We start from the raw sequence: 12246 nt of genomic DNA on the forward strand, positions 1-12246 counted from the left end.
TGTTCACTGAACCTTAACAACTATCAGTATAAATTAGGATTAGTTCTCATTTAGGTTTAGTTTACTTCAGTCCCTGAAGAAGGTAACTTTGTTACCGAAAAGTGCTTCGGACAACTACAGTGTCGTGTTTTGGCGTTGGGGTTTTGAGCTATTCTGTTTGTTCTACAACAACCGCCAAAGTTTTTCCAATCTTCATATTTAGTTAGATTTAATCAAAATTCTCTAATTATGAGCTGTAATAGTCACGTAGTGTAATTATATAGTTACCGATGTTTTCTGTTCTATACTCACTACCTACACTCTTAAACTAAAAGAAATCTAATTAAAAATGCTATATAAAAATAGGCATTATTGACAGGAAAGAAAGGCAAAGCAGACTGCTGCGTCTACACCTAAAAATTCATAAATATTATAAGGTTGATGGTCCTAAAACTGGTTGCACAAGCACCTCCTTCCTACCCTGAGTCAATCTTCCCATTTCTCTAAAACTAGAACATCCCAATACCATCTGTTAAGACAGAAGTTAAATTTTTGCCTGTGTTCTGTTGGAGCTGTCTGCGACGCGCTGATGAGATTCAAAAAGATCGAAATCGCGGTAAGCGTCTGGCAGTTTCGACAGAATAGAAACCACTTCGAATTATTTTATTCGATTATGGTAACGTGCCTATCACGTTGAGGTTAGCTACGCCGGGATTCGTTTCAGCAAGTAGATATCCATATATTTAAATGGACCTTGTTGGAGCATACGTAATCCTAAAATGTAGCATCGTACTACAGATGGCGTTTACCGCGCCATTTGTGGTGTTTTCTAAAACGCACTGTTAAGATAGCAGGTAAAAGTTGGTCTGTGTTCTGTCGAAACTGCCAGACGCGGATCGCGATTTCGATCTTTTGGATCTTATCAGCGCGTCGCAGGCAGAATACAGACAACTTCGAATTATTTTATTCGATTAAGATAACGTGCCAATCACGTTGAGGTTGGCTACGCCGGGATTCGTTTTCAGCAAGTAGATATCCACACAAGTGGAACTTGTTGGAGCATACGTAATCCTAAAATGTAGCATCGTGCTACAGATGGCGTTTACTGCGCCATTTGTAGTATTTTCTAAAAGTGAAAATGTTTTTTGTATGTTTATTTTGCTAACCATAAATACAACATTTTTAAGGTGACAAAATCGACAATGTAAACTGTTGTTCAGATTATTGAGTGTTCACTGTTTTAACAGTAATAACCTAGTGATTTACTGCAGAAAATGGATCGAAGTGATTTCCTTCTTTTCTCGAAATTATAAATTCCAATAGTGTACGGAATACCGTCGAACTTTTGCGATTTAATAAGGAAAAATTCAATTATTAAGGAATGCCGTACGTTCCACGTCTTTCTCCTTTTCAACAATCTCCTTTTAAAATAGTCCGCTCGTTCGGTGCAGTAGCGTCGTCGTAGTGCGGGTAATGCGGCGTGAAATGCATTTTCATGTCTAGAGTTCTTTACCGTCCTTACCAAAGGATTTATTCTAGTACCCACCTCACTACAGGCTCAAAGAGGCACAAAAGAAAAGAAAAAAGGAAGAAGGAGAATAGAGCAACGAGAGAGCTTCAGTAACGTAAGTTTTAACAGGTTGGTAGTGGTGTCTAACAACCGAGGGATGCACTTTTTGCACGACTCATAGGATGGAAGCTTTACTGCCAACTTAATCGATGGTCGAATAGTTACAATAGTATGCATACAACTTATAGTTGATATAATTTAATAAGTTACCCATATCGCCATCTCGTGATATTTGCTGTTAACTATAATACTTCAAGTGCTTGACAAGAGGTTTACGAAAGAATATACTTGTCAATTTGAAACTACGAAACGAAACCAGAGTAATAAATAACATTGAGGTTTTGGTCAATAATTTATTGAAAGTATTAGACGTGGACTGCCATTTTGTACTTTTAGTGAAGGTTTCAGCTGCTGAATTCAAAGTGAAATTGTCTGATGCAGCCAGATTTGGATAAGATGCGTCTGGAAGATTTCGAAATTCGGATAAACCACAGCTCGGAAAATTCTCGTCAGATGCACTCTGGTCGTGAAAGCTAATCCTGGGGCCCACATTACTACAGGCTCAAAGAGGCACAAAAGAAAAGGAAAAAGTAGAAAGAAGCTTTTGAGTAGTTTGCAGGTTTGGCCAGTATTTCGCTTTGGTATTGCCCATGACATGTCTGGTAATGCCATAGAACGTTAACTGAGGACCTTTAGCTCTTCGTGAAACATCAACGAATAAAACTAGAAATACTGACAAAAATCTGTATGAGTTTGACAGATGTGACCGACACCTTAAGTTTCAGTTACGAAATTTTTGAGCACGGAAGGTCATCCCATGTGATGCGTACTGAGATTATACTGTTTTACTATAGATACAGAAGGAGAAAATACTTTCCAGTCCATAACTCTGGACATGACAACATTAGGGATAGATACAGTTACAGGAAAACGAATAGCATATAACAAGGAGGGAGTTCAATGAAAGCGGTATTGACAAAAGACTATGATATGAAAATAAATACAAGTAAAACCAAAATATCAGTATGCAAAGCAGAAAAAAGTTCGGAATGAGATAAAATACAAATGGGAGGAGACAAATTAGAGGAAGTCGTTGATTTTCGGAATCTAGAAGACCAGATGATTCACTCTAGTGTGATAAAGATGATGATAACGATCATATTCACCTACTACGATGACATTCTGATTTTCTTCTTATCCTGAGCTAATTTTCACATTTCCCCAAAATAGAACAACCCAAATCCTTAACTATTTGCGAACAGTAATCTAATCTAGGTTTGACATTTCTTCTAAAACCAAATTGATCTTCCCCTAACAGTTCTTCTGCCGTTTTTTCCATCCTTCTCTGTAAATTTTAGTCAAGATTTCACACTTATTGGACTTACTGTACACTGTATCTATTGTTTCAAATTGCGAAGGATCTTATACTCGGTTGCGGATCTTCAGATACGCGTAAATTTATCTCATGTAATGTACCGTCGCGACACTAGGCGTCGGCTCTGAATCAAAGTTTGCCGCAGCTCAAGCAACGCTATACATTCCCATATTTCACGGTGTTCTTTTGTAGTCGCGAAAAGTATCGCATTCAAATTTATTATCGAACAGGTGGAGGAATTGCACCTGTTTGCGAAGAAAATGGATCATCGCAGCGGAGGGGCGTTCACTCTCTTGATGTTTGATTGATGCGCCCCCTGCGGTCTGCATCAGCGTCTTCCCTACAACGTTTTGTCCGGGGTTGATTTAACAATTATTCATTATTCATTTCAGAGATTTATTACATCGTTTAATATCCGATGGGTACGTAAAAGTGTTTGCGTGTGCGCACACACACACAAACGCAACCTACATTTACCCTCAAAGCACTTGATAATAATAACTATAATAGTAATGGGTAATGTCCGAGTATATATCACGGTAATTGCAGTTTTGACAGGACCGTACTCAACATAAAGGAACATTTGGATGAGTTACCTACTTGATTAACCGAGCCTTACATGTGTCTTGTTTCAAACTTCAAGACAACAGTGGCGTTTAATCTAAATTGTAGGGGCACTGTCATGATTGCAGTGGAAATATTAACAAAGGATTATCATTATCATAAAGTCGTCAGTCCTAAGACTGGTTGGACACGTACCTCCACTCTTTCCTATCCTGAGCTAATCTTCGCATCTCCCTAAAACTAGAACAGCCCACATCCTCTAACGTAGGTCTACCTCTATCCCTCCTAACTCCTGTTTCTGCCTCTAATATATCTCTGACTAGACCTATGCCTAAGAAGGTGTCCTATCAACCTATCTCGCCTATTTTTTATTGACTTCCATAGAGTCCTCTGTTCTCCTATTCTTTCCAATACCTCTTCATTTCTAACCTTTTCTACCCACGATATCCTCATCATCCGCCTATAACACCACATTTCGAACGCTTCTAACCTTTTCTTTTCCGTCGCGCCCACTGTCCATGTGTCGCACCCGTACAACGCCGTGCTCCAAACATACACCTTTAACAACCTTTTTCGAATTTCTAAATAACCCGGGCAAAGAAGTGACTTCCTTTTATTAAAGGCGACACGACCCTGCTATCCTCTGCTTTATATCCCTACAAAGAATATTGAATATTTAATCTGGTTTAACTATTTGTTGCTACAACTAACTGCCCAAATGTAATTCCTGTTTCAATAAACACTGATTAAGACTCATGTACCTACTTTAAGTTGCCCACTGTCACCTAGCGGAGAGTAGCATTACTGTTTGAAAGAACTTGTTGGGCGATACTTCTGATTGTCGATAAATTCACCTGTTGTAGTAAGTATGTGGCGAATAAAGGGCCCTCCTTCATGTCGTAGTAACATAAGCTGTAGCCAACATTACATTAGAGAGATTATGACCTGGTGGATAATGAAAGAATTCTCAAAATCCATTCGGGAGTTACTGAGATTACCTCAAACAACCAAGTGTTGGCAGAAAGAAATGTTACTACCTTATTCAATTTCCTATTAAGTATCAGAGTCATAATCATCATAAGGTCGTCAGTCTTAAGACTGGTTCGACACGCACCTCCACTCTTTTCTATCCTGAGATAATCTTCGCATTTCCCCAAAACATCCTTACTATTTGTGAACAGTAATCTAATCTAAGTCTACCTTTCCTCTAGCTCACCATACCCCAGAAGGCGACCTACCAACCTGTCTCGTCTATTTCTTATTGACTTCTATGGAGTCTTCCGTTCTCCTTTTCTTTCTAATGCCTCCTCATTTCTAACCTGCTCTATCCACATCAATCGTCTATAATACTACATTTAAAACGCTACTAACTAGTTTTTTTCCGTCATTTCCCCGTCCATGTTTCGCACTTGCACAAAACCGCACTCCAGATGTACACTTTGACAATCTTTTTCAAATTTCTAAAGTAACTGTTCGCGAGCGTAGAAGTGACTTCTTTCTGTTAAAGCCGACTCAACCCTGCGCTATCCTCTCCTTAATATCTCTACTTCTCCTTTCATCCTAAATCTTCTAATTTCCTAGATACTGAAAATCAACAACTTCTAATTTTTCGTCTCCTATCTTTATATTCACTCTTTCCCTACTATACTTGTTCTTTTGGGGGTTATTTCACTGGTTTAAACTTCATCTTTTATTCATGCTATTGAGTACATCACAAACGACAGTACTTCATGCATAACAGCGACAATTTTTATTAATATAAAATAAAAATACTTGGTTTCATCAACAATCGGAGAACTTACCGCAATAAGCAGTCCCATTTTCGACGAAGGCCGTTTATTTTTCCGATATAGCCGGTGCGCCAGCGCCACCAAGCTGTCTTCATAACCGAACACCAGCTCTTCAGCTGTGACGTTGACAAATGGCCTGAAGTTTCCCATTGACAGGACGAGAGAGATAGTCTTTTGCAAAAAGAATCCCAGGGAGTTTGATTTCGTTGAAAGCGTCTAGAATCAAAAGAACATGCTTCATTTTATCTCGTTATTGCAATATTAAACTACTGGAGTCTCAAAATAAACAATGACTAGTGATGTGTTTTGATTCGATTTAAAAATATACAGGGTGATTCGTAAAAACGCTCTTTAAAACATCAGATTCAGTCTAGAAAAGGTGGAATTAAGTTATCAACTGATTTCTTATGAATAACGTTCCAAACTAATGATATTTTCTTCCAGATTTAATGAATTTATCGTAGCTGTGTCTGCTTATCTCTCCTGAGTTAGCCGGCCAAAAAAATGGTTAAAAATTGCACCTTTTTTCTGTAAATATTGTAGAAAAATGGTAATAGATGTATAAAAAGCCATTAAGGCGATCGATTTACCTTCTACAATACGGTATAGTAACATTTTATTGGGTGGTGTGAATGATATTAGCGAATGGAATCGGACAACAGAAGATTTTGCCTTGCAATCAAAACTGTTGCAACTATCTCCTCTCATGATATATTAGAACTAGATGACTATTAAAATATTAAATTAAAGGATCGAATTGTGCCACCAAGATGTAATCAGTTTTCGGTTAATCAAACCTTTTAATCAAAAACTGCTAGTTTTGGCTTATCCGACTGGAACTGNGTAGAGTAACCAGTGTCATTATCCGGTATCCGATCGGATCTTGCAAAAAGTCCATCTCCAGTAAATACTGACCGAAACAATCACTCGACGATCCACTATCTCCTCTCATGATATATTAGAACTAGATGACTATTAAAATATTAAATTAAAGGATCGAATTGTGCCACCAAGATGTAATCAGTTTTCGGTTAATCAAACCTTTTAATCAAAAACTGCTAGTTTTGGCTTATCCGACTGGAACTGAACAATTGGAATAATGTGGGCGGGTTGAAATGTTTATATCCTTACAATTCTTACGATTGCAACATTATTTTAGCAAATGTTTCTCCCTGATGGAATCCGTCAAATGGGAGGAGCCTAAAAACATGGCGCCGATTAGGGAAAATTTATCGTAGTTCCCATAGTGTACCGTGCAATTTTCAAAGTTTTTAAATTACGATAAAATGATAAAGTATTGACACAATTTCGTTGAAGGTGAGCGTGTTTTAATGCCAATCACATTATAAAATTCGGAAATAACAAATCCGGAAGCTAGCCTTCAAATTCCGTCAAGTTTACTGCCTACTTTTTACAAACTTCGGATTTAAAAAGTGATTCACGTTATATAATTGGTGAGGTGATTCTGGGTGATTTAAGCAATATCATATCAATGACTTGCACGTGCAAAGCCGATTTAAGAGAACGTTGCAAACACATTATTGCAACTTTGTTGTATTGCAGCAGGTAGGTTCTTAACCTCAAAATACTTATATCGTATCATTAGAATTGTGTTAAATCAATTACACAGGAATAAATAATTTCTCACTTTATAATTTTAGTATGATTCTAGTTTTAAATATTAAGGTTATGGCTGATGGTAAATACTTGCTGAAATATAATCATGTGCATTAAAATGACGTGAACAAATTTTTATTCCGGAATTCACTTCTTTGATACCTACTGCTTTCATCCAAGCTTCTATTAGTTTACTTTTTTCTCTAATTTTCCGAATATATTTTTTACATATATAAAACGGTTAGTTTTTATTGGAAAGTAGTTAATGTAGGTGAAGAGTGAAGATCTATGTCTGAAGTGCTATTGCAGCTTTTCACTGAACATATTAACTTTTTATTTGATTTAACTTTAGAAGAAAACTTCGTCGACTCCATCATCAAAAAAATTTTTACTTTTTTAACGTGTTTTATTATTTTAATAAACAATTTTACAATTTGCGTGCACAGTTCCTATGTAAATTTTTCCCTCATTCGAGTTATAAATTTTGCCACCAGATGGTGTTTGCCCATTTGACGGATCCCAAAACAATTTCAATTGACTCAACTGTGCAATTACTATATGCTTTATAGCAATCTGTAAACGATACTCGCCGTTTAAATAGTAGTTGATCATAATTAAAATAATCTCTAGCAGCCGAAACATATATTCCATTAATAACTATCAGTTGGTTCTCCTTTCATGCATACCTTCATATTAAATTAATAGGGACAAATTATATTCACATTTGTTTATACGACAGTTAAGTCAGACTGTAAATATTAATTAATTCGAAACAGTATTAGCCACAGGCACGTTATAAATGCTTCTGTAATTTAAATGTCACAGTTTCACATAAATTAAACCATATCATTTCGACGGAATTATGCATGAAGAATGTAAAAAGGTAATTAGACAATTTATCACACAGTTGTGAACGCTGACAAAAATAAAAGACGTATCATTATGATCCTAACCAATCAAAGAAAAACACGCTTCGGTCAATTAATTTAATATTAATAAAAAAAATTAGTAGAAGGTTAATAAACACAAGTAAATTGAAAAAAAAGTTATAGCTTCGACCGAGTACAGATACCGGGCCCGCCTCGATGGCAGCCGTACGTCGATACCACTGGACCATTTCCGTTTATTGAAAATTGTGGCGACTAGACAACCACAGCCACACAATGCTAGTTAGAGATATATTAGAAAAAGAAAACGAGTAGAGTGTAGCAGAAAGAGACCTATATTAGATAAAATAATAGTAAGCGATATGCGATATTTTCGTTTACGGAGAATGCTATGACTTATTTAGGATTAGCAGAAGTGACATTATTATGCTTTTACTTACCAGTAAAGGAATGTTTGGTACGGTTAACTTTTCATTTTTATCAACTGACAACTCTGGAACAAACTGTAGAATTTTCTTGTGCTGATACGACACTGTGCCATTATCGTGAAATTGTATGTTCACTTTTTCCATGTTTTCTCTGAAACAAGAAAAATGTTTGGTTTAGAATAAACAAGGCTTGATATATATATAAAAAAAAACTAAAACTAAGAAAACACATAAAGTATTAAATAAAAACTAAAAACATAATATATAAGCAACCTACAGGGCGACAGGACAAATTTTAAGATCAACAACGAGATTTCTGTAAGACACTATCAAATTATCAATTTTTGTAACATCAGCAACAATTTTACTTTTGCAACCTATACTCTTAAGTACGTATCACCAGTGTTCCAGCTGTTACCTCTTCGCGGCTTAGTGGTGAGTACAAACCGGAGACGCGGGTTCGATTCCCGGCGAGGGAGTTACAGCACGAACAATTTTTCCTCACTAATTTAAGGTTATCTGTAGTGGGTAAAGGATGCGGTACTGACAGATCAGTACTGTATGAAAATAAATAAAAGTAAAACTAAAGTACTGGTATGCATGGGAAGAAAAAAAATAGGGAAATAGCAAATATAAAGATAGGAGACGAAGAATTAGAAGAAGTAGCCGATTTTAGGTGTCTAGGAAGTCACATAAGTCAGGACGGAAGGAGTAGTAGGAATATCAAGCAGAGGATAGCTCAGGGTCGAATCGCCTTCAATGAAAAGAAGTCACACTATGCTCACGAACGTTTAATTTAGAAATTCGAAAAAAGTTGTTAAAGTTTATCTTTGGAGCACGGCGCTGTATGGGTGCGAAACATGGACAGTGGGTGCGGTGGAAAAAAAAGGGTTAGAATCGTTCGGAATGTGGTGTTACAGGCGACTGATGAGATTACCGTGGATAGAGAAGGTTATAAATGAAGAGGTATTAGAAAGAATAGGAGAACAGAGGACTCTATGGAAGTCAATAAGAAATAGGCGAGATAGGTTGGTAGGACACCTTCTCAGGCATGAAGGTCTAGTTAGAAACATATAAGAAGCAGAAACAGGAGTTAGGAGGGGTGGAGGTGGATCTAGGTTAGGTCACTATTCACAAATACTTAAGGATGCGTTGTTCTAGGTTTAGAGGAATACGAAGATTGACTCAGGATAGGAAAGAATAGAGGAGCGTGTCCAACTAGTCTTGGAACTGGCGACCTTATAATGAAGAGAATTGCATCAGACATTGTCTTTTTCATCTCCCTTTTAGTTTATATTACAATAAGAACAAATAGAAACTAGAATCGGGGTAAAATTAAAAAAAGAGATAATGTACTAGGTAGAATTAGACAATATTAGCCTCCTTCCAACATTTATCCTACAAAAACGCACATCCATGTAACTTTTTACTGTAGAATTACATTTTAAAATAGTGCAGGAAGTAGATATTTATCGCTGATAGAGATGAGCAAAGTAAATGCGACAGAAAGCGTCGACATCTATCTCTATGTGGCGTAAAAGCCTTTTTCTTTATGTCGTAAAATGTCACTCCACTTTAACTAAAGTGCATTCAATCTTGACGATACCGATATTTATAACTGAACGAAGCCGCCAGCGAGCGAAATTGAAAATAAACGACTAGGAAATTTAATATTTGCTATAAGTACGATCCAAAACTGCACACTAGGCGAACTTTGATCGATAGTTCCTAAATTTGATAGTTTCAATATACTTATGTACAAAAACCAACTTCATAACTTTGCACGTGTATGTACAAAGTTAATCTAAAGATTTTGAACGAAATTGAACCAAACGCGCGATAAAATGTGCCTTCTCAATAACGGGGATCATTCCCTTCCTATACATCCTTAGAAGCGAAATAATTTGTTCAAATTTAACTGGAGCCACTCTTTCTGGTGGATGAGCCGGACGCGTTTCAAAACAAAATGTATAAAATAATAAATTAGGCTGTACCTCCACTGCCGACAGCGGCATCTAAACGAGTTGCGTACACAAAAAAGGTACTGAATTGACCAAGAACAGAACCGGGGTCGCCCGCATGCTAAACGAGCTTCATAACCACTGAACCATTTGCGCCATTTGTAGTAATTCGTTCAGCATCGAAGATCGTCAATCCTAAGACTGATTGGACAAAAAACTTCTGGGTGTTTCATTCCCACCAGCCAGTAATGCTGGTGGGCGGGCAGTCCCTCCGGACTACGACGGAAGGTAGGGCGGAAGGCCCTGTTCAGCCTGCTTTCAGGAGTCGTGGGAATGGGTGGGTGGTGGTTCGAGTGAGAAAGATGAGACGGACGAAATGAAGACAGAAGAGAATGAACGATTATCTGTGGAATATTACCGCCCTAGCATTTGCCTAAGTGGTCCAAGGAAACCACATAAAAACTTGGACCAAGGCAGACGGACCCGGAATCGAACCGGCGTCCACCCGAATGCTAAGCAATGGTCTAAACCTCTAGGCCATGCCGCTCTGTCTCATTGGACACGCACCTCTGCTCTTTCCTATCCTGAGCTAATCTTCGCATTTCCCTAAAACTAGAACATCCCACATCCTAAACTATTTGCAAACAGTAATCTAATCTACGTCAACCTCTACTCCTCCTACTCCTGTTTCTGCCTCTAATATGTTTCTGACTAGACCTTCATGCCTAAGAAGGTGCCCTACCTACCCATCTTGCCTATATCTTATTGACTTCTATAGAGTCGTCAGTTCTCCTATTCTTTTTGATACCTCTTCATTTCTAACCTTCTTAGCTGGACAGGAAAGAAAACAAAGAAGACAAAGTTCTACAGATGGTAAAGAAAAAGAGAAATTTATTAAAAATCGTTGGAAATAAAAGAGAGAAGATGCTAGGAACCATAAGGGAAGGAAAGGTACCTGACAAAAGAAATCTATGAAGCCTAGGAGAACATAGATGGAACAGGTAAAGGATAAAGTGACCACATTGACCTACCAAGAAGCAAAGATGTGGTGGAGTCTAGAGATGAATAGAGAATGCCCCATCGACAAGGCCGTAGCTCGTAATCAAAATATACGTTATTTACTTTTTCGTTCAAAAGCTTAAGGTTACAAGATCGGAAATATCTATCGAGATTTGATAAGTCTCCAGAACAAAAATACGAGTTATTCAAATATTATCAGCAAAAATCTTGATCCTCCATTCCTTTTTAGATGCCACCCCGACAATGACTTGTTGGTACGCTACGACCTTCATTTCTTCCTTTACCTAATCCATGTTTGCTCTCCTTTCTGGTCTGCTTCCTTTTTGTTCTTCCACTATGATATTTAGGAATTCGTCGTGGTGTAGCCAATACCCTAACACTTTTCTTTCCTATTTTTAATATTGTCTCCATTTGTCTTGTTTTCCGTTCAACAAATCCTAATCACTCGCCTTCATCATTAGATTCAAAGACTTCCAACCTTTCTCTACCACGATGTGACATCATCCTTGTTTCACCTCCGTGCATTGCAATACTCTATATTTTACATAGAAAATGATGCACTTTGCGTATTTGAGAATCTTGAATATGATAATTTGATTGCCAAGGACGTTGGATTCATCTTGCATTCAACAACACCAGTCACATATTCAAAACAAAAACTATGTATAATCCAATTGAAATTTTGTTAACTTCAAAGTATGTAACATCATAAACTATCATTTAGACTACTCTTGAATCAAATTTAGGGTTTCCCAAGAGGGGTTTATGTTTCTGCCGCTTTAGCATCTTGAGAGTTTACTGACCTCCTAGGTTCTATATTAGCTCTAACCGTACATTCACCTCCCTTACCTAGCAATATGTTTGATTTACTTTTATTTATTTTCATTATTCCGTTTTCTTCTGTCAATATAGCTACCGTTTTGTTTAACACTGCCTCTAACTCTTCCTTGCTAGACGCTATACATCACACATAAATCAAACCGTGTATAGGTAATTTTTAATATCACTATTTACTGTCTAAAGTAAGGGTACGGAGCAGGTATTGTAGACATATT

General features: G+C 37.3%; 1 protein-coding gene across 2 annotated transcripts in view; it reads right to left on the bottom strand.

The window, feature by feature from the left end:
- The window catches only part of LOC108738953 (scavenger receptor class B member 1), a 162570-nt gene that overhangs the window by 13502 nt on the left and 136822 nt on the right, over positions 1-12246 (bottom strand). For both annotated transcript variants that reach the window (XM_025974966.1, XM_025974965.1), the window contains 2 exons: positions 8223-8361; positions 5291-5494 (listed from right to left, as the gene is read on the bottom strand). In XM_025974966.1, the coding sequence (XP_025830751.1) occupies positions 5291-5494; positions 8223-8361 (343 nt within the window). The remainder of the gene's footprint in view (positions 1-5290; positions 5495-8222; positions 8362-12246) is intronic.

Source organism: Agrilus planipennis, unplaced genomic scaffold, assembly GCF_000699045.2.
Source record: "Agrilus planipennis isolate EAB-ADULT unplaced genomic scaffold, Apla_2.0 scaffold118, whole genome shotgun sequence".
Taxonomy (NCBI): domain Eukaryota; kingdom Metazoa; phylum Arthropoda; class Insecta; order Coleoptera; family Buprestidae; genus Agrilus; species Agrilus planipennis.